A 20,675-nucleotide genomic window follows, 5' to 3' on the forward strand; every position below is an offset into this window, starting at 1 on the left:
GATACAATAGCAACGTTTAACAGATACATGAATAGGCCGGGAATGGAGGGATACGGACCGCGTAGAGACAAAAGGTCTTTAGTTTAGAAAGGCATCCTGTGTCCAGACGCAGACTTGGAGGGCTGAAGGGCCTGTTCCTGTGCTGTACTCAATTCTTTGTATGGCCGATTCCTGTCAAAGTAACATGATGCACTTTATGATGTTTCAACATAAGAGATGCAGCAGAGAAACAGGCCATTCAGCCCAACAGCTGCATGCCAGTATTTCCGCTTCCTATGAACTTTCTCCCTCCCCTCTCCCTTTCGCGTTATCAGCGTAACCGGCCAATGATTTTCTCTCTCATGCTCATCCAGCTTCTCCCTAAACGCAGCTACACCATTCATTACAACCCTGTGGTAGCCAAGTTCCACATTCCCATCATTCTCTGGGTAAAGAAATTTCTCCTGCATTCCTGGCCTGGTCACTACCTGGTGTTGACAGTTTCTGGTTTCGCTCTTCCCTGCGAGTGGAAACATGCCCTGAGTGCCTAATCAATGAAGATCGTCCGTACATTTGAGCAGATTGTGTGCATGAACACGGACGTTCTGTCTGCCAAGGTCCGCAGGGAGTACATTAGTAACTCTCCGAGGACCCAGGAGACGCGGTGCTACTCTGAGTGACTGCTGACCTGGTGACGGTCCTCTTCTTGTAGTCCTTGGCCCACACTTTCCGAAGCAGATCGTCCAACCTGGCTGACCCCTCGCCTTGCACAGCTGCATCCCCATCCTCTGATACACTGACAATGTCGCAGTAAAAGAGAGACATGTCAAACCCACCAGGCTTCTTCAGATGCATCAGGTCAAGGATGATACCTGTACACAGACAAGGGCAGAGACAAAGACACGCCATTCACAGCATAGCAGCAATAGGCAAAGCTTCTGTTATTATTGCTCGCGAGATAATGGGCGGGATTTTAAAGCCACGCTCACCCCCCAGGGTCCATGTCCCGCTCGCTACGATTCCCGTGGTGGGCGGGACGGGAAAATTCCGCCCAGTCTTTTGACAAAAATGATCAGCAATTTTCCCTGCAACGTTTCTCAGATTCTTTAAGTTGGAGCTAGACCCAGTTCTTGACGAGGGTAAAGATTGTGAAGTACAAAAAATCAGATTTGATCTGTGATCTCCTAGACTGGTTTTGGTTGCCTGACGGGTTTGACTTTGGGCCTGTTTATTTGCCTTGATTAGCAGACTATGTCGGTGACTGTGGGGGAAGGGGCGGGGGGGAGGGGGAGGGGGGTGGGGGGCGGGGGGGGTGGAGGGATAGAATGAGGAAAGAGAGGAAGAAGTGTTTAGTTCCGGTCTTCGTACCATCACGTCACAGGGCAAGCTGGCGTGGACTGCAGGTCTTACCCTTCCCTTTAGTTACCCTTTCCCTTTAGATGCTGGCTGGCAGGACACCAACCCATGTTGGAAACAGCCTTCTGGCCATCCCTACAGAACCACGCTTCAGGTGACAATCAGGACAGTGGAAGCAGTGAAGGGGTTGTTCGATGAAGCTCCAATGCACAGTACAACACTGGTCTGGCCACTACACTGTCTAACCCTGCTTCAACACGACTGAATAGTTTGAAAGGGAGAAGAGTGGGCCTAAGGCTAGTATTTTAAACTTAAATAAAGGCAACTATGTGGGCATGAAAGTTGTGCTAGCTAAGTGAACTGGGAGATTAGGCTAGGGGACAGATCAATAGACAAGCAGTGGCAGACATTTAAGGGGCTATTTCAGAATATTCTGAATAAGCAAATTTCTACTATTAAAAAGATTTGGAGGGGGAGGACCCACTTCTGTGGTTAACTAAAGAAGTTAAGGAAACTGTCAAACTTAAGCATATAACTGCAGGCCAGAGGATTGGTTAGAATGTGAAGAACAGCAGAGAATGACCAAAGGTTAATCAGGAGAAAGAAATTAGAGTATGAGAGGAAGATGGCTAGAAATGTGAAAACTTATAGCATGTGTTTCTACAGGTGTTTAAACAGGAAATTAGCAAGTTAAGTGAGTCCTCTAGAGAGTGAGAATGAACCATAGAATCCCTACAGTGCAGGAGGAGACCATTCAGCCCATTGAGTCTGCACCGACTCTCCGAAAAAACATCTTACTCAGGTCCACCCAATCGATTTATCCCTGTAACCCCATGCATTGACCATGGCTAATCCACCTAACCTACAGTATCAGGGGAATTAGCTGGGTAAATACATAAGGTTATGGGGATAGGGCCTGGGTGGGATTGTCAGTGAAGACTCAATGGGCCGAATGGTCTCCTCCTGCACTATAGGGATTCTATGATTCTACACATTTTTGGACACTAAGGGGCAATTTAGCATGGCCAATCCATCTAACCTGCACATCTTTGGACTGTGGGAGGAAACCGGAGCACCCGGAGGAAACCCACGCAGACATGAGGAGAACATGCAGACTCCACACAGGCTGTCACCCAAGCCGGGAATCAAACCGGGTCTCTGGTGCTGTGAGGCAGCAGTGCTAACCACTGTGCCACCATGTCCCCCAATGGGTAGACAATCGTAGATAATATGAAGATGGCCAACAAAATGAACACATATTTGGATTTTGTCTTCACTGGAGAGGATACATAAACATTCCAGAAATATCTGTAAATCTGGAGGTGGAAAGGGGAGAGGAACTTGGTGAAATTACAATCATTAGAGAAGTGGTTTGAGCAAACTGATGGAGCTAAGGCTGGCAAGTCTCCGGGTCCTGATAGACTTCATCCTAGGGTCTTGAACAAATGAGGTGGTAGATACATTGGTGTTAATTTTGCAAAATTCTCTAGATTCTGGAAAGTTTCCATCAAATTGGAAAGTGGCAAATATAACCCCTCTATTCAAGAAGGGAGGGAGGCCAAAAACAGGAAATTATAGGCCAGTTAGCTTGACATCTGCCGTGGGAAAATTGTTAGAATTGATTGTTAAGTCCAAAGATGCGCGGGTTAGGTTGATTGGCCATGCTAAAATTGCCCTTAGTGTCCTGAGATGCGTAGGTTAGAGGGATTAGTGGGTAAATATGTAGGGATGTGGGGGTAGGGCCTGGGTGGGATTGTGGTCGGTGCAGACTCGATGGGCCGAATGGCTTCTTTTTGTGTTGTAGGGTTTCTATGATTCTATGAAGGAGGCTATAGCTGGACACTTATAAAATCCCAAGGTAATTGGGAAAAGTCAGCATGATTTTGTGAAAGGGAAATTATGTTTAGCCAACTTAATGGCATTCTTTGAAGGAGTACCATATACTGTGGATAAAGGGGAACCTGTAGATGTGCTGTACTTCAATTTCCAGAAAGCAAAGCAAGAAGAACAAAGAAAAGTACAGCACAGGAACAGGCTCTTCGGCCCTCCAAGCTTGCGCCGATCATGATGCCTGTCTAAACTAAAACCGTATGCACTTACGGAGCCCGTATCCTTCCATTCCCATCCTATTCATGTATTCGTCTAGTTGCCCCGTAAATGCCGCAATCGTACCCGCTCCCACCACCTCCCCGGGCAGCGCGTTCCAGACATTCATCACCTTCTGTGTAAAAAAAATTGCCTCGGCACATCTCCTCTAAACTTTTCCCCCATGCACTTTAAACCTATGTCTCCTAGTACCTGACTTTCCTACCCTAGAAAAGAGCATCTGACTATCCACACCGTCCATGCCTCTCATAAGCATTTGATAAGCATCAAAGATTATTGTGAAAAATAAAAGCTCACGATGTAGGGGGTAACATTTGAGCCTAGATAGAAGACTGGCTGGCTGGCAGAAAACAGAGAGTATGTATAAATGGGTCTTTGTCTGATTGGCAGGGCAGGAGGTCATGAGCAGAGTCTTGTAGAGGTCTGTGCTGGGGCCTCAACCTTTTACATCAATGGCTTAGATGAGGGAAGCAAAGACATGGGAGATACATTTGCAGACAGTACAATGATAGATAGGAAAGTATGTTGTGAAGGGGACGTGAGTTTGCAGATGAATACAGATAGGTTGAGTGGGCAAAAATCTGGCAGATGGAGTATAATGTGGGAAAATGTGAAGTTGTTCACTTTAGCAGGAAGAATAAAAAAATCAGCATTACTTAAATGGAGAATAATTGCAGAATGCCGAGGTGCAGAGGGATCTAGGTGTTCCTGTGCTTGAATCACGAAAAGTTAGTATGCAGGTACAGCATGTAAATGAGAAGGCTAATAGAATGTTATTCCTTATTACAAAAGGAATTGAACACAAAAGTAAGGATGGTATGCTTCAGTTACACAGGGCATTGGTGAGACCGCATCTCAAATACTGTGTGCAGTTTTTGTCTTATTGAAGGTATGGTGGCACAGCGGTTAGCACTGCTACCTCACAGCGCCACGAACCCCCGGGTTCAATTCCAGCTTTGGGTCACTGTCTGTGGAGTTTGCACTTTCTCCCCGTGTCTGCGTGGGTTTCCTCCGGGTGCTCCGGTTTCCTCCCACACTCCAAAGACGTGCAGGTTAGGTTGATTGGCTATGCTAAATTGTCCCTAATGTCAGGCGCATTAGCAGGGTAAATATGTGGGGTTACAGGAATAGGGCCCGTGTGCAATTGTGGTTGGTGCAGGCTTGATGGACCAAATGGCCTCCTTCTGCACTGTAGGGATTCCATGGGATTCTAAGGAAGTGTGTAAATGAGTTGGAGACGTTTCAGAGGGGGTTTGCTGGATCGGTAGCTGGAACGAGCGGTTTATCTTATGGGAAAAGGTTGGGCAGACTGGGCTTGTTTCCACTGGAGTTTAGAAGGGTGAGGGGTGACTTGATTGAAGTAACTGAGATCCTGAACGGTCTGGACAAGGTGGGCATGGAAAGGATGTTTCTTCTTGTGGGAGAGTCCAGAACGAGTGGGCTCTGTTTTGAAATTAGTGGTTGCCCTTTTAGGACAGAGATGGAGAGAATTGTTTTCTTTCAGAGGGTTGCATGACTTTGGAACTCTCTGGCCGGAATTTACTGGCACGTCCGCTCGAGGTTCGCACGATCCCGCCCGAGGCTAACGGAGTATGCCGTTCTCCGAGCCTCACCCACCCCTGGAATCAGGGCAGGCGTGCCGGTAAAATTCCGGCCTCTGTCTCAGAAGACAATGGGGGGTCACTGAAAATCTTTAAGGCAGAGGTAGAGAGATTCTTGTTAGGCGAGGGAATCAAAGATTATTGTGGGTAGATAGGAATGTGGAATTTGAAATACAAACGTACAAGGGCGGCACGGTAGCGCAGTGGTCAGCACTGCAGCTTCACAGATCCAGGGTCCCGGGTTCGATTCCCGGCTCGGGTCACTGTCTGCGTGGAGTTTGCACATTCTCCTCGTGTCTGCGTGGGTTTCCTCCGGGTGCTCCGGTTTCCTCCCACAGTCCAAAGATGTGCGGGTTAGGTTGATTGGCCATGCTAAAATTGCCCCTTAGAGTCCTAAGATGCGTAGGTTAGAGGGATTTGCGGGTAAATATGTGGGGGTAGGACCTGGGTGGGATTGTGGTCGGTGCAGACTCGATGGGCCAAATGGCCTCCTTCTGCACTGTAGGGTTTCTATGATTTCTATGAAGGCATGATCTCATTGAACGGCACAGCAGGCGGGAGGGGCCAAATGGCCTACTTACGCTCCAATTTTGTGCGAAGCACTATTTTCAATCTTGTCAAATCCATCCATTGCCTCAGCCCTCCCCGTCTCTGCGACCTGCACCCCAGTCCGATAACCCTCTGAAATCTCTGCTCTCAGGTGACAAGCTGAGGAAGAGGGTCTGCAGTGACCCAGAGGGTCAAGGATCGGAGGGGGGGGCGGCGGCCATAAGCCAGAGGGCTGGTAGCAAGAGGAAAGGTGAGGGAGTGGAAGAGGCGGGGAGCTGGAGGGGCAACGACAGGGAGGGTCAGCGAGTGAAATGTCTGGCACGTGGGAGATTCGGCAAGCATGATGGGCAGAAAACCGGAGCGAAGTATATTTATATCTTTAAATTGATTTCATTTCAAAAGTTATTTCATCGACCGCTATAGTAATTCAGCAACGTTAAATATTTTCACTCACAGGTTATCATATTGAGAAATGTCCTAGACTCTAAAGACAGCTTTTACATTGGTTTTAATGGGAAAACCTGATTTGTTTAAAGTTGTTTCACATAAAGTTGCACTTCACGGCAATGCAACTGCAATCTTAAGTGAGGACTTTGTGATTCAACATCTTTGAACCAGTCGCTGACAAATGCTTGATGGTAACAGTGGTTTGCCTACCTGTCTCTCGCAGGTCATTGGCCTTTGTTCTGGTCAGTCGTGCTTTGGAGCTGTCTTTAGCATGTGGGTTGTCATTGTTGGTGAACAGCATGATGCGCTTGTGGCTCAGTTTCAGCGTGACGTCACTGAAGAGATTGGAGCAGACCCAGAGAGCATCACTCAACGAGTCATCGGCACTGTGGCCTATGTTCTTCTTGAAGGACTTGTTCCCCTTCTCTCCCTCATACTGGTCCAACTCCAGTACTCGCTTAGCACCTGAGCCCAGACAGAGAGAGTCAGATTAGAACATCAATCTATTAAACACACCAGGGGAGGCGATGGTCCAGTGGTATTATCGCTAGACTCTTAACCCAGAAACTCAGCTAATGTTCCGGGGACCCGGGTTCGAATGGCGCCACGGCAGACGGTGGAATTTGAATTCAATTTTTTTTAAATCTGGAATTAAGAATCCACTGATGACCATGAACCATGGTCGATTGTCAGAAAAACCTATCTGGTTCACTAATGTCCTTTAGGGAAGGAAATCTGCCGTCCTTACCTGGTCTGGCCTACATGTGACTCCAGATCCACAGCAATGTGGTTGACTCTCAACTGCCCTCCAAGGGCAACTAGGGATGGGCAATAAATGCTGGCCAGCCAGCGACGCCCGTGTCCCACAAATGAATAAAAAACAGGAAATGGCCCATGTTCTTTTTACATAGATACAGGATGATGACCTATTAGGGACAGAGGCCTCAGAAACCTGCTCTTACACTTTCAAACTTAAGGATCCTGGGGCTAGAACTCTCCTCCTCCTCTTGGCTTTTTAATTTTTCTTTTATAGGATGTGGGCGTTGCTGGCTAGACCATCTCTTATTGCCCTCGAGAAAGTAGGTGGTGAGCCGCCATCTTGAACCGCTGCAGTCCCTGTTGTGTAGGCACACCCACAGTGCTGTTAGGGAGGGACTTCCAGGATTTTGACCCAGTGACAGTGAAGGAACAGCTGATATATTTCCAAGTCAGGATGGTGAGTGGCTTGAAGGGGAACTTGCAGGTGGCGGAGTTCCAAGATATGTGCTGCCTTTTTCCTTCTAGATGGTAGAAGTCATGGGTTTGGAAGGTGCTGTTCATAAGTTGATAAGATATAGGAGCAGAATTAGGCCATTTGGCCCATCGGGTCTGCTCCGCCATTCAATCATGGCTGATATGCTCCTCATCCCCATTTTCCTGCCTTCTCCCCATAACCTTTCAACCCATTCCCAATTAAAAATCTGTCTAACTCCTCCTTAATTTTACTCACTGTCCCAGCATCTGCCGCACTTTGGGGCAGCGAATTCCAGAGTTTCACAAGCCTTTGGGAGAAGTAGTTTCTCCTCAACTCTGTTTTAAATTTGCTGCCCCTTATCCTAAGACTATGACCTCTCGTCCTAGAATGCCCCACCGGCAGAAGCATCCGCTCCACGTCTACTTTATCCTGTTGAAGGAGCCTTAGGTGAGTTGCTGCAGAGCATCTTACAGATGGTACACACGGCTGCCACTCGGTGGAGGAGAGTGAGAGTGTTGAAGGTGGTAGATGTGATGCCAATCAAGTGGACCGCTTTGTCCTGGATGGTGTCGAGTTTCTTGCGTGTTGTTGGAGCCGCACTCATCCGGGCAAGTGGGGAGTATTCCATTACACTCCTGACTTGTGCCCTGTAGATGGTGGACAGATATTGGGGGAGTCAGAAGGTGAGTTACTCCCCGCAGAGTTCCCAGCATCTGACCTGCATTTGTAACCACAATATTTCTATTCCACCAGGACCTCAAAACAATGCATCCAAGAACTTGTGCGTTTTGAACCTCAGTCTGAGCTGTCCTGCAAAATGGTGCCTCATGCCAGCCAGAGTTCCCCACACCTCCAGTGGAAGTGGGCTCGAGGAGACACATGTTCTGCTCCATGGAAACAGAATCTCATCTGGACTTGAGCCGTCCGCTTAGCGGCTCTGGACGGGCTGAGATTGCGGTAATTAGCAATTAGGTCCAAGAATGGGCATTTAATCTGGAGTTTCATAGAGACTATTCTTATTAGCAGAATGTTCATTCCGTTCCTGTGGTTCAGACAAGTCCTGGAGAATTGTGAGTTGTAAACATGTGAAATTTATTTTCAAGTTTTGTGGTTGAGGCAGAAAGGATGTTAATCCAACTGGACAGAGGTACAAAGGAAATGGGATCAAGGAAATATCGAATTTTACATACATGGTGCCACGGGTGGCACAGTGGATAGCACTGCCATCTCACTGCGCCAGGGGCCCGGGTTCAATTCCGGCCTCAGGTCATTGTCTGCGTGGAGTCTGCACATTCTCCCCGTGGGTTTCTTCTGGGTGCTCTGGTTTCCTCCCACAGTCTGAAAGACGTACAGTTAGGTGGAATGGCCATGCTAAATTAACCCTTAGTGTCAGGGGATTAGCAGGGTAAAGACATGGGGTTGCGGGGATAGGGCCTGGGATTGTTGTCAGTACTGGCTCAAATGGCCTCTTTCTGCACTGTAGGATTCTATGATGAGGATTCAGTCCATCATGCCTGTTGCCTGCTCTTCATATCAGTGATCCAATGAGAAGACGGTGGGTAAATGTGAAAAGTGCAACCAAAAAGCACCAATTGCATTGATATAGGGCCTTTCCCAATCCCAGATGTCCCAAAACGCTTTACAGTCAATACTTCTGAAGTGTATTCCCAGTATTCCGGCCAATAGTTACTTCTCAATCAACATCACTGAATCAGATTGCCTGGTTATTGTCACTTTACTGCTCCCAGCTGCGTACCTACACCACAACGTGCACAGAGCAGAGTCCCAAGGGAGGGACATACCCCACACCGAGTTTAAACGGACTTGCTCCAGATCTGGGGGATAAACTTGCCTGGTGTGTCCAAGTCGTGGAGGACATAAACATGCTTGAAGTCAACAGAGTTCTTGTGCTTCTGAGTCCCGAAGAACACGACAGCCAGAAGGTCACGGTCGCTGCTAATAATCTTACTGGTGTAAACCCTGTGGACACACTGCAAGTAGAGAGAGTCTAATCAGTCAGCAGCACTATCAACCGACCTTTGCGGAAGGATGTATTGGCCTTGGAGGGAGTACAGAGAAGGTTGACCAGGTTGATACCGGAGATGAGGGGGTTAGCTTATGAGGAGAGATTGAGTAGATTGGGCCTGTACTCGTTGGGAGTTTAGAAGGCTGAGGGGAGATCTTATAGAGACATATAAGATAATGAAGGGGCTAGAGAGGGTAGAGGCAGAGAGATTCTTTCCACTTAGAAAGGAAACAAGAACTAGAGGACACAGCCTCAAAATAAGGGGGAGTCAGTTTAGGACAGAGTTGAGGAGGAACTTCTTCTCTCAGAGGGTAGGGAATCTCTGCCCATTGAAGCAGTGGAGGCTACCTCATTAAATATGTTTAAGTCACAGGTAGATAGATTTCTGATCAATAAGGGAATTAAGGGTTATGGGGAATGGGCGGGTCAGTGGAACTAAACCACTATCAGATCAGCCATGATCTTACTGAATGGCGGGGCCGGCTTGAGGGGCTAGATGGCCTACTCCTGCTCCTATTTCTTTTGTTCTTATGTTCTTAAAACACTCAGCACACGCACACACAGACACAGGGATAACATGCAAACTCCACACAGACAGTGACCCAAGCCGGGAATCGAACCTGGGTCCCTGGCACTGTGAAGCAGCAGTGCTAACCACTGTGCCACCGTGCTGTCCCTTTTGCACGGTAGATTTTCTTCGCAGTATTTTTGAAAAACATCAGGACAAATTTCAAAAACCTTTTTTGAGGTAAAAATGTGCCTTGAATATTTTCAAGAAGAGGGACTGTGTGTGTGTCTCTCAGAGATGTGAGGGAGAGACAGGTTTTATAGGACCATTAGAGTATCAGGCATAGGAACAGAAGGAGGCCATTCAGCCCATCGAGTCTGTTCCACCATTCAATGAGATCATGACTGATCTGATGTGATAATCCTCAACTCCACTTTCCCGCCTTATCCCCAAGACCCTCGATTCCCTGACTGATTAAAAATCTGTCTACCTCAGCCCTGAACATACTTAACGACTGTCACCTACAGCACTGTCACTGGTCTCCTCTTACCTGAATAGTCATGTCGAATGCTGAAGTGGCCTCACCATTCATTTCAAACATGGCCTCCGAAGCATCAATGAGGAAGACTAAGCTGTCCCTGCCTGCGTATCGAACGTCCTCTGAAACATAAATCAACACGTCACAACCTTAACTGATAGAAAAGAGCGGCCAGTGACAAAACTGAGTAATCGCAGGTTGTGATCATTCTCCAACCACTACACGCTTCTTTGTATTAGGAGGGATTTATGGTGTTTGTAACAGCTGGGCATCTCTGTGAGTGGATGTAATACATTCTCTTTTGTAAAAAAAAATCGATAGCTGTGGCTCAACACCTTCTAACCGCTAGAACCGCAGTGACATCACTCAGAGAAGGCCCCGGAAAGACTGCAGGGGTTGGGGGGGAGGGTGTCACCCTGGTTTGATTTGATTTATTGTCACGTGGATTAGTATACAGTGAAAAGTATAGTTTCTTGCACGCTATATAGACAAAATATACCATTCATAGAGAAGGAAAGGAGAGAGTGCAGAATGTAGTGTTAGTCAGAGCTCGGGTGAAGAGAAATATCAACTTAATGCGAGGTAGGTCCATTCAAAAGTCTGATGGTAGCAGGGGTGCACGGTGGCACAGTGATTAGCACTGCTGCCTCACAGCGCCAGGGACCCGGGTTCAATTCCCGGCTTGGGTGAAAGTCTGTGTGGAGTCTGCACATTTTCCCCGTGTCTGCGTGGGTTTCCTCCCACAGTCCAATGATGTGCGGGTTAGGTTGATTGGCTATACTAAATTGTCCCTTAGTGTCAGGGGGATTAGCAGGGTAAATATGTGGGGTTACGGGGATAGGGCCTGGGTGGGATAGTTGGCGGTGCGGGCTCGATGGGCCAAATGGCCTCCTCCTGCACTGTAGGATTCTATGATCCTAAGAAACTGTTTTTGAGTCGGTTGGTACTATGATCTCAGACTTTTGCATCTTTTTCCCGATGGGAGAAGGTGGAAGAGAGAATGTCCGGGGTGCGTGGGGTCCTTAATTATGCTGGCTGCTTTGCCAAGGCAGCGGGAAGTGTAGACAGAGTCAATGGATGGGAGGCTGGTTTGTGTGATGGATTGGGCTACCTTCACGACCTTTTGTAGTTCCTTGCGGTTTTGGGCAGAGCAGGAGCCCATACCAAGCTGTGATACAACCAGAAAGGATGCTTTCTATCTGCGGACATACGACTCTCACCAACACCTACAGATGCATCATCGAAAGCATTCTTCCAGTTGTATTTCCTTAGTCTCCTCAGAAAATAGAGGCGTTGGTGGGTTTCTTAATGATAGCGTTTTACTCATCTAATAAAATCAAATAACTGGGGATGCTGGAAATCTGAAATAAAAATGGAAAATGCTGGAAAAAATCAGCAGGTCTGGCAGTGTCTGTGGAGAGAGAAAGGATTCAGATCTTTCTGAAGTTGTGGCTGAGTCACATGGGAGGAATACCTTCACTGTGCCACCTGTCATGAAGCTGGAAATGTGTTTGCAAAAATTGAATTAAGAAAGACTTGGAAGTACTGTGAACTGTCAGGGAGATAGTGTTAAACTTGAAGAGGACAAAGACGGGGCTGATGGAATGGACAAGTATCAGATTAAATGTAATGCTGAGAAACGCAAAATGATTCGGCACGGTAGCACAGTGGTTAGCACTGCTGCTTCACAGCTCCAGGGACCTGGGTTCGATTCCCGGCTTGGGTCACTATCTGTGTGGAGTTTGCACATTCTCCTCGTGTCTGCGTGGGTTTCCTCCGGGTGCTCCGGTTTCCTCCCATAGTCCAAAGATGTGCGGGTTAGGTTGATTGGCCATGCTAAAAATTGCCCTTAGTGTCCTGAGATGCGTAGGTTAGAGGGAGTAGTGGGTAAATATGTAGGGATGTGGGGGTAGGGCCTGGGTGGGATTGTGGTCGGTGCAGACTCGATGGGCCGAATAGCCTCTTTCTGATTCATTTTGGTTGGAAGAATGCATAGGACACAATATAAAATAAAACAAACAATTCTAAAGTGGGTGCTGGAGCAGAGAGACCTGGGTGTATATGTGCATAAATCACTGAAGGTGGCAGGACAAGTTGAGAAAGTGGATAAAAAGGCACATGGGATCTTGGTCTTTATAAATAACAGCACAGAGTACAACAGCAAGGGAGTGAAAATGAATTTTTACAAAACACTGGTCCAGCATCAACTGGAGTATTGCGTCCAATTCTGGAGATTGCAATTTAGGAAAGATATGACGGCTTCAGAAAAGGTCCAGGTGGTTCCAGGGATGAGGGACTTCAGTTATGTGGATAGATTGGAGAAGTTGGAACTGTTTTCCTTGGAAAAGTTCAAAATCACGAGGGATCTGGACAGAGTCAAGAGGGAGAAACTGTTCCCATTGGTGGAAGGATCAAGAACCAGAGGACCAATGCACCTAACCAGCACATCTTTCCGGAGGAAACTGGAGCACCTGGAGGAAACCCACACAGACACGGGGAGAATGTGCAGACTCCGCACAGTCACCCAAGCCGAGAGTCAAACACGGATCCCTGGCGCTGTGAAGCAGTAGTGCTAACCACTGTGCCACCCTATATAACATCTGGGTGAAGCACTGGCGAGGCTATGGTTTCAGGTCAGGATTAGAATTATCAAAACGTGCGCAGTGTGTTGTACTTAAACATAATAAATAGGAACAGGAATGCTCCACCATTCAATGAGATCAAGGCTGATTTGATTGTGGCCTTAACTCCACTTCCCTGCCTGTTTCTCTCTCCTATCAAAAACCCGTCTCATCAGCCTCGAATGTTCTTATTATCTAGAGGTGTACAGCATGTTAGAATCGTAGAATCCTACAGTGCAGAAGGAGGCCATTTGGCCCATCAGGTCAAAGGTAGGGTTCTGAAGACTGTGGAGGAACAGAGAGATCTTGGGGTCCATATCCACAGATCTCTGAAGGTTGCCACTCAAGTGGATAGAGCTGTGAAGAAGGCCTATAGTGTGTTAGCGTTTATTAACAGGGGGTTGGAGTTTAAGAGCCGTGGGGTTATGCTGCAACTGTACAGGACCTTGGTGAGACCACATTTGGAATATTGTGTGCAGTTCTGATCACCTCACTATAAGAAGGATGTGGAAGCGCTGGAAAGAGTGCAAAGGAGATTTACCAGGATGCTGCCTGGTTTGGGGGGTAGGTCTTATGAGGAAAGGTTGAGGGATCTAGGGTTGTTCTCTCTGGAGCGGAGGAGGTTGAGGGGAGACTTAATAGAGGTTTATAAAATGATGAAGGGGATAGATAGAGTGAACGTTCAAAGACTATTTCCTCGGGTGGATGGAGCTATTACAAGGGGGCATAACGATAGGGTTCATGGTGGGAGATATAGGAAGGATGTCCGAGGTAGGTTCTTTACGCAGAGAGTGGTTGGGGTGTGGAATGGACTGCCTGCAGTGATAGTGGAGTCAGACACTTTAGGAACATTTAAACAGTTATTGGATAGGCACATGGAGCACACCAGGATGATAGGGAGTGGGATAGCTTGATCTTGGTTTCAGATAAAGCTCGGCACAACATCGTGGGCTGAAGGGCCTGTTCTGTGCTGTACTGTTCTATGTTCTATCAAGTCTGCTCTGACCACAATCCCACCAGGCCCTATCCCCATGCATTTACCCTAGCTAGCCCCCCTGACACTGAGGTGCAATTTAGCATGGACAATACATCTAACTCGCACATCTTTGGACTGTGGGAGGAAACCAGAGGACCCAGAGGAAACCTACACAGACACGGGGGGAATGTGCAAACTCTACACAGTGACCAAAGCCGGGAATTGAACCCGGGTCCCTGGCGCTGTGAGGCAGCAGTGCTAACCACTGTGCCACCGTGCCGTTGTAAACCTCGGGTTCACATTTGACCTACCTTCGTTTTCCTCTGCCTCCTCTGGATCCTCCTCATCTTCATTCCGAAAGTGTGACTGCCAATCCGCCATATCTGCTGTGGAGGAAGTGCCAACTCCCCTGTCAGGTAGAAGTACAAGGGACAACATTAACCAAAGGAGACATTCCTGGATCATGGGATTAGCCCAGAGAAGTGACAGAGACAAGGTGGCAGAATAATTCAGTCACTTTGGACTCAAACAGATTTAAAAACAAAACAGTGCCTTGATTGGTTTCACTTCTTCAAGGGCATACAGCTCTCTCAATCGGAGCTAGTGTAGACCATTCGGCCCCTCAAGCCTGTCCTGCCATTCAATAAGATCATGACTAATCATCTACCTCAACTCCACCTCCCTGCATTATCCCCATCTCCTTTGGCACCCAAAGTCCTATTGATTTCTGCCTGGACTATGCTCATCGAGTGAGCATCCACAGTCCACAGTGGGGTGGAGCGTTCCAAAGGGAGACATATGGCTCCCAGCCTCATCCAGTGCTGGCCTCACTGTGGTTGATTAATTTTCTCCAGGCAAAGGGTATTAACAGATTCAAGGTAGGTGACCCAGATCAGTCATGAATTAGCTGAATGATGGAACAGACTCGAGGGACCGAATGGCCTCCTCCTAGGTGGAAAGTGAGACTTGGTGTTGGGAAATGTGCCCAATATAAGTCTCTTTTAAATTACACATCTGGATTTTAAATGTTTGGAATGATATACAACAGAGAAGAGCAATGGGAGAAGAAATATAAGTTAGTATTAAAGCAGCAGTTATTGAAATGTGTTCCCCTGGAGGGAGCTGTCCCTTTAAGAGGAGAATATGGCACTTTAAGAGTGCAGCAAGAAGTCTCACAACACCAGGTTAAAGTCCAACAGGTTTATTTGGTAGCAAAAGCCACTAGCTTTCGGAGCGCTGCTCCTGCATCAGGTGAGTGGGAGTTCTGTTCACAAACAGGGCATATAAAGACACAAACTCAATTTACAAAATAATGGTTGGAATGCGAGTCTTTACAGGTAATCAAGTCTCAAAGATACAGACAATGTGAGTGGAGGGAGGGTTAAGCACAGGTTAAAGAGATGTATATTGTCTCCAGACAGGACAGTTAGTGAGATTTTGCAAGCACAGGCAAGTCGTGGATTACAGATAGTGTGACATGAACCCAAGATCCTGGTTGAGGCCGTCCTCATGTGTGCGGAACTTGGCTATCAGTCTCTGCTCAGAGACTCTGCGCTGTCGCATGTCGTGAAGGCTGCCTTGGAGAACGCTTACTCGAAGATCAGAGGCCGAATGCCCGTGACTGCTGAAGTGTTCCCCAACAGGAAGAGAACACTCTTGCCTGGTGATTGTCGAGCGGTGTTCATTCATCTGTTGTCGTAGCGTCTGCATGGTCTCCCCAATGTACCATGTCTCGGGGCATCCTTTCCTGCAGTGTATGGAGGTAGACAACGTTGGTCGAGTTGCAAGTGTATTTACCGTGTACCTGGTGGATGGTGCTCTCACGTGAGATGATGGCATCCATGTCGATGATCCGGCACGTCTTGCAGAGGTTGCTGTGGCAGGGTTGTGTGGTGCCGTGGTCACTGTTCTCCTGAAGGCTGGGTAGTTTGCTGCGGACAATGGTCTGTTTGTGGTTGTGCGGTTGTTTGAAGGCAAGAAGTAGGGGTGTGGGGATGGCCTTGGTGAGATGTTTGTCTTCATCAATGACATGTTGAAGGCTCTGGAGAAGATGTCATAGCTTCTCCGCTCCGGGGAAGTACTGGACGATGAAGGGTACTTTGTCTGCCGTGTCTCGTGTTTGTCTTCTGAGGAGGTTGGTGCGATTTTTCGCTGTGGCGCGTTGGAACTATCGATCGATGAGTCGAGCGCCATATCCTGTTCTTATGAGGGCATCTTTCAGCGTCTGGAGGTGTCTGTTGCGATCCTCCTCATCTGAGCAGATCCTGTGTATACGGAGGGCTTGTCCATAGGGGATGGCTTCGTTAACGTGTTTAGGGTGGAAGCTGGAGAAGTGGAGCATCGTGAGGTTATCTGTGGGCTTGCGGTACAGTGAGGTGCTGAGGTGACCATCCTTGATGGAGATGCGTATGTCCAAGAATGCAACCGATTCTGGAGAGTAGTCCATGGTGAGTCTGATGGTGGGATGGAACTTGTTGATGTCATCATATAGTTGTTTCAGTGATTGTTCACCATGAGTCTAAAGGAAGAAAATGTCATCGATGTATCTAGTGTATAGCATCAGTTGAAGGTCCTGTGCGGTGAAGAGGTCCACTTCACCAGGCAAGAGTGTTCTCTTCCTGTTGGGGAACACTTCAGCGGTCACGGGCATTCAGCCTCTGATCTTCGGGTAAGCGCTCTCCAAGGTGGTCTTCACGACAACGCAGAGTCGCTGAGCAGAGAGTGATCGCCATGTTCCACACACATGCGGACGGCCTCAACCGGGATCTTGGGTTCATGTCACACTACCTGTAACCCCCATGACTTGCAAAATCTCACTAACTGTCCTGTCTGGAGACAATACACATCTCTTTAACCTGTGCTTAACGCTCTCTCCACTCACAATGTCTGTACCTTTAAGATTACCATTATTCTGTAAATTGAGTTTGAGTCTTTATGTGCCCTGTTTCTGAGGAGATCTCCCACTCACCTGACGAAGGAGCAGCGCTCCGAAAGCTAGTGGCTTTTACTACCAAATGGCCGCATTATGAACTCACCTTCCTTGGACATCAAGTCCTGGGGTGGGACTCGAACCCGGAGCTTCTGGATCAGAGGCAGGGACACCAACCCACTGTGCCACAGGATCTCGTACATTTGATGTAATTCTATATAATAGAACAAGAAGTTGTTGATGATGAACTGTTTTTAAGCACGTACAGAACCAGGGAGGAAGGTGGAAGGAACAAATAGAAGTTGTATTGGAAAGAAGAGATTTTTTGGATATTCCTTAATGGCAGAAATCCGGAGAGTGAGCAGGGACAGAGACACTTGTGGGTTCGTGTGCATCTTTCAAGGTGGCTGGACAGATTGAGAGCGGTTCGCAAAGCATCTTGGGCTTCATTATTCGAGGCACTGAGGACAAAAGTAGGGAAGTTATGCTGAACCTGTATAAAGCTTGGGTTAAGCACCAATTAGAAGACTGCACTGAGTTCTGGTCGCTTTAGGAAGGGTGTGAGGGTCCTTGTGACAGTGAAGAGGGAGATTTATCAGAATGGTGCCAGGGATGGGGAGGATTTTAGCTACAGGGTTAGGTTGGAGAAGTTGGGGTTGTTCTCGTTGGAGTGAAGGAGATTGAGAGGAGATTTGCCAAGGGTGTACAAGGTTTAGATCAAGTGGACAAAGAAAAGCTATTGCCGTTAGCTGAGGGTACAAGGACTGAAGGAGACAGAGATGAGGTTTCGGGCAAGGTGTGCAGGGAGTAAAATGAGGAACGGGGTGAAATCAGATATAATGAAAGATTTCAAAAGGAAATTGGATGGGCACTTGGGGGAAGATAAACTTGTGGGGAGACGGGGATAGAGCGGGGGAGTGGGACTGACTGGATTGTTCGACAGAGAGCTGGCACTAACTCAATGGTCCCTTTCTGTGTCGTGACGATTCTAACTCGCTCAGTTACACACATCTACCCTCAGGAACCTCTGGCTCAGGGAGCAGTAAATAAAATCAGCCAGCAGTATCTAACTAACAGCGAGAGTGTGTGTTGGGTATGCACAGGGCCAGACTGCGATACCTCTCACAGTCAAATTGCCTGGCAATACATGCTGGGCCCGATTCTACCATCGCGTTGCGCCCGTTTTCGCCTGTTGCGAAAACTTGGTAAAGTCAGGCGAGTAGCGCAAACCACGCCTGCCTTTGTGCCGGTTCCCCCTTTACCAAGGCCCGGCAATGGCCACGATTAGGACCGCCAGGGCAGGCATTACCCGGCTCGGGAGGGATGTGGTGGGGAGGGGCATTCTATCAGGTTTTTTTTACTGCGCAGGCGCAGTTGGAAGCACTGATCGGAGTTGCAGGGTTTCAGGCGCATTAAGCCCCACCCACAGACTTCTTCAGCGCAATTCGGAATCGCTGATATTTTTGCAGGCAGAGTGTGTATGGAGGCGCCTGAGAATGGGTCTAAAAGTCGGATCTGAAACACTCCCAGTTTCAAGTCCCCCCCGTCCAGCACTGAGAATCAAAATGGTAAAATAGGGCCCGCTGTCTGACCTCACTCATAAAAACCACACTTTCAGCAAGGAACCAATTGTTGCCAACACTTGTGACCGGAGCACAGGTCAGCACCTCTAAGAGGAGAGAAAGAGCATCGGTCTGTTGTCCTAAAATCTGTTTAATGTTTATTTATTAGTGTCACAAGCGTGCTTACATTAACACTGCAATGAAGTTACTGTGAAAATCCCCGAGTCGCCACACTCTGGCACCCGTTCGGGTACACTGAGGGAGAATTTAGCACGGCCAATGCACCGAAGCAGCACATCTTTCAGATGTGGGAGAAAACCAGAGCATCCAGAGGAAACCCACGCAGACACGGGGAGAACATGCAGACTCCACACAGACAGTCACCCAAGCCGAGAATCGAACTCGGGTCCCTGGCACTGTGAGGCAGCAGTGCTAACCACTGTGCCACCCGATTGAATATCTCAGTGGGGAAGAATGGTGGGTCATCAATATCTTTAGAACATCCTCACCTCGCTTCTCCCTGACCCAAGACAGGGTTGGAATAACACTGTCAGGTGTCTCTTTACACAACACCTTTCATAACATCAGGACACCCACCATCAGCAACGTACTTTTGAAGTGTCGCCACTATTATCATGTAAGGAAGACAGTCACTCATTTGGGCATGGCAAGATCCCACAAAACAGCCAGCAGATGACCAGGTTTTTGCGATGTTGGTTCAGGGCTTGGCTAGAAGTTCCCCGGATGACTCTTCCAAAGAGAATGCCACCTGAGAGGGCAGATACATGGCCTCCCTTTACTGTCTCGTCCAAGATGCAGCAGCTCCAATCTCGCCTTTTGCACCCAAGCCTCTGGAGTGGGACTGAAACCACAGCCGACCGAAATGGAGTTAAGAGTGTGAGCCCCCTGAAGCACCCCCAAATCGAGTGAGTGAGATTGCCCCTCCATTCCCCCCAGTCAGTACTCTGGGTATTTGAAACGGGGAAAGTTTCCCATTTCCCCAGCACCAATAATTGCAAGCTTACTGAGTGTTAATCACCACAGTTAGCAACTGCACTCAAAACTATCTGGAGCAGAATGAACAAATGGAAACAGGATTTAACGCAACAAAATGCACATTCTTAATTACACTGCAAAGGATTCCAGGAAATGGTACATGTGTTTATTGAGAATGAAAGACAAGCTGTATTGAAGCTGCCATTCAAATAAGATTAACACACTCCCAACCTCACCGTACCGTGGGTGGCACGGTGGCACAGTGGTTAGCACTGCTGCCTCATAGTTCCAGAGACCTGGGTTCAATTCTGGCCTTGGGTCACTGTCTGTGTGGAGTTTGTAGGTTCTCCCCATGTCGGCATGGGTTTCCTCCGGGTGCTCCGGTTTCCTCCCACAGCCCAAAGATGTGCGAGTAAGGTGGATTAAGCATGTTAAATTGCCCCTTAGTGTCAGGGGGATTAGCTAGGGTAAATACATGGGGTTACGGGGATAGGGCCTGGGTGGGATTGTTGTCAGTGCAGACTCGATGGGTTGAATGGCCGCCTTCTGCACTGTAGGGATTCTATGATTCAAAGTGGGTTAGAGAGAGATTATGTCAGAAATGGAGAGTTGTTTAAGTGAGCAAATATGTTAATACTTAAAAGGTCCTCTTTCTTTCTTCAGTTCCGCTGAAGCATTTTACTGTCAGGATTGTGTCTCCCCCCAGCTCCTGGCCTTGCAATTCCATCCTCAAACTAGCCTTGTCCGCCTCTGCCATCTCCTGGTATTCAGTTGCATTGCCACCCGCAGTCTCACTCTCGGCTCAACATAACTCCTGATTACTGAGGACCTCAGGCCGTCCCTACCAACCTCACAGCCAGGGAAGGCATGCTCACTGTTCTGAAACAGGGAGGAACGTGTCATGTGCACAGCAAGCTCCCATAAATGGCAATGAGATAAGCGAACCAACAATCTGTGACGCTGGTGGCGGGATAAGCGATGATCCATACCATCACTAATAGGATCTTTAAAATTATGAAAAGTTTTTGATAGTGGGAGAATGTTTCCTCTTGTTTATTTATTTCAGGAAGGGTGTAAATGCATTGGAAACAGTTCGGAGAATGTTTACTGGACTCATACCAGGAATGGGTGGGTGGTGTTTTGAGCAAGGTTTGGAGAGGTGAACCTTGTATCCGCTGGAGTTTCGAAGAATAAGAGGCGACTTGATTGAAACAGATAAGATCCTGAGGGGGTGTTGACAGGGTGGA

At 47.9% G+C, this 20,675-nt stretch overlaps 1 protein-coding gene across 5 annotated transcripts in view; it reads right to left on the reverse strand.

Moving 5' to 3' along the window:
* The window catches only part of LOC144485846 (X-ray repair cross-complementing protein 6-like), a 97,301-nt gene that overhangs the window by 55,531 nt on the left and 21,095 nt on the right, over positions 1 to 20,675 (reverse strand). For 3 of the 5 annotated variants that reach the window (XM_078203920.1, XM_078203919.1, XM_078203922.1), the window contains exons 2-7: positions 16,977 to 17,084; positions 14,253 to 14,350; positions 10,357 to 10,466; positions 9,125 to 9,263; positions 6,249 to 6,503; positions 668 to 851 (exon numbers count right to left, since the gene is read on the reverse strand). In XM_078203920.1, the coding sequence (XP_078060046.1) occupies positions 668 to 851; positions 6,249 to 6,503; positions 9,125 to 9,263; positions 10,357 to 10,466; positions 14,253 to 14,350; positions 16,977 to 17,084 (894 nt within the window). The remainder of the gene's footprint in view (positions 1 to 667; positions 852 to 6,248; positions 6,504 to 9,124; positions 9,264 to 10,356; positions 10,467 to 14,252; positions 14,351 to 16,976; positions 17,085 to 20,675) is intronic. The other 2 variants (XM_078203921.1, XM_078203923.1) reach the window with 1 other exon arrangement.

The sequence above is a fragment of the Mustelus asterias genome, unplaced genomic scaffold, assembly GCF_964213995.1.
Source record: "Mustelus asterias unplaced genomic scaffold, sMusAst1.hap1.1 HAP1_SCAFFOLD_240, whole genome shotgun sequence".
NCBI classification, from domain to species: Eukaryota; Metazoa; Chordata; class Chondrichthyes; order Carcharhiniformes; family Triakidae; genus Mustelus; species Mustelus asterias.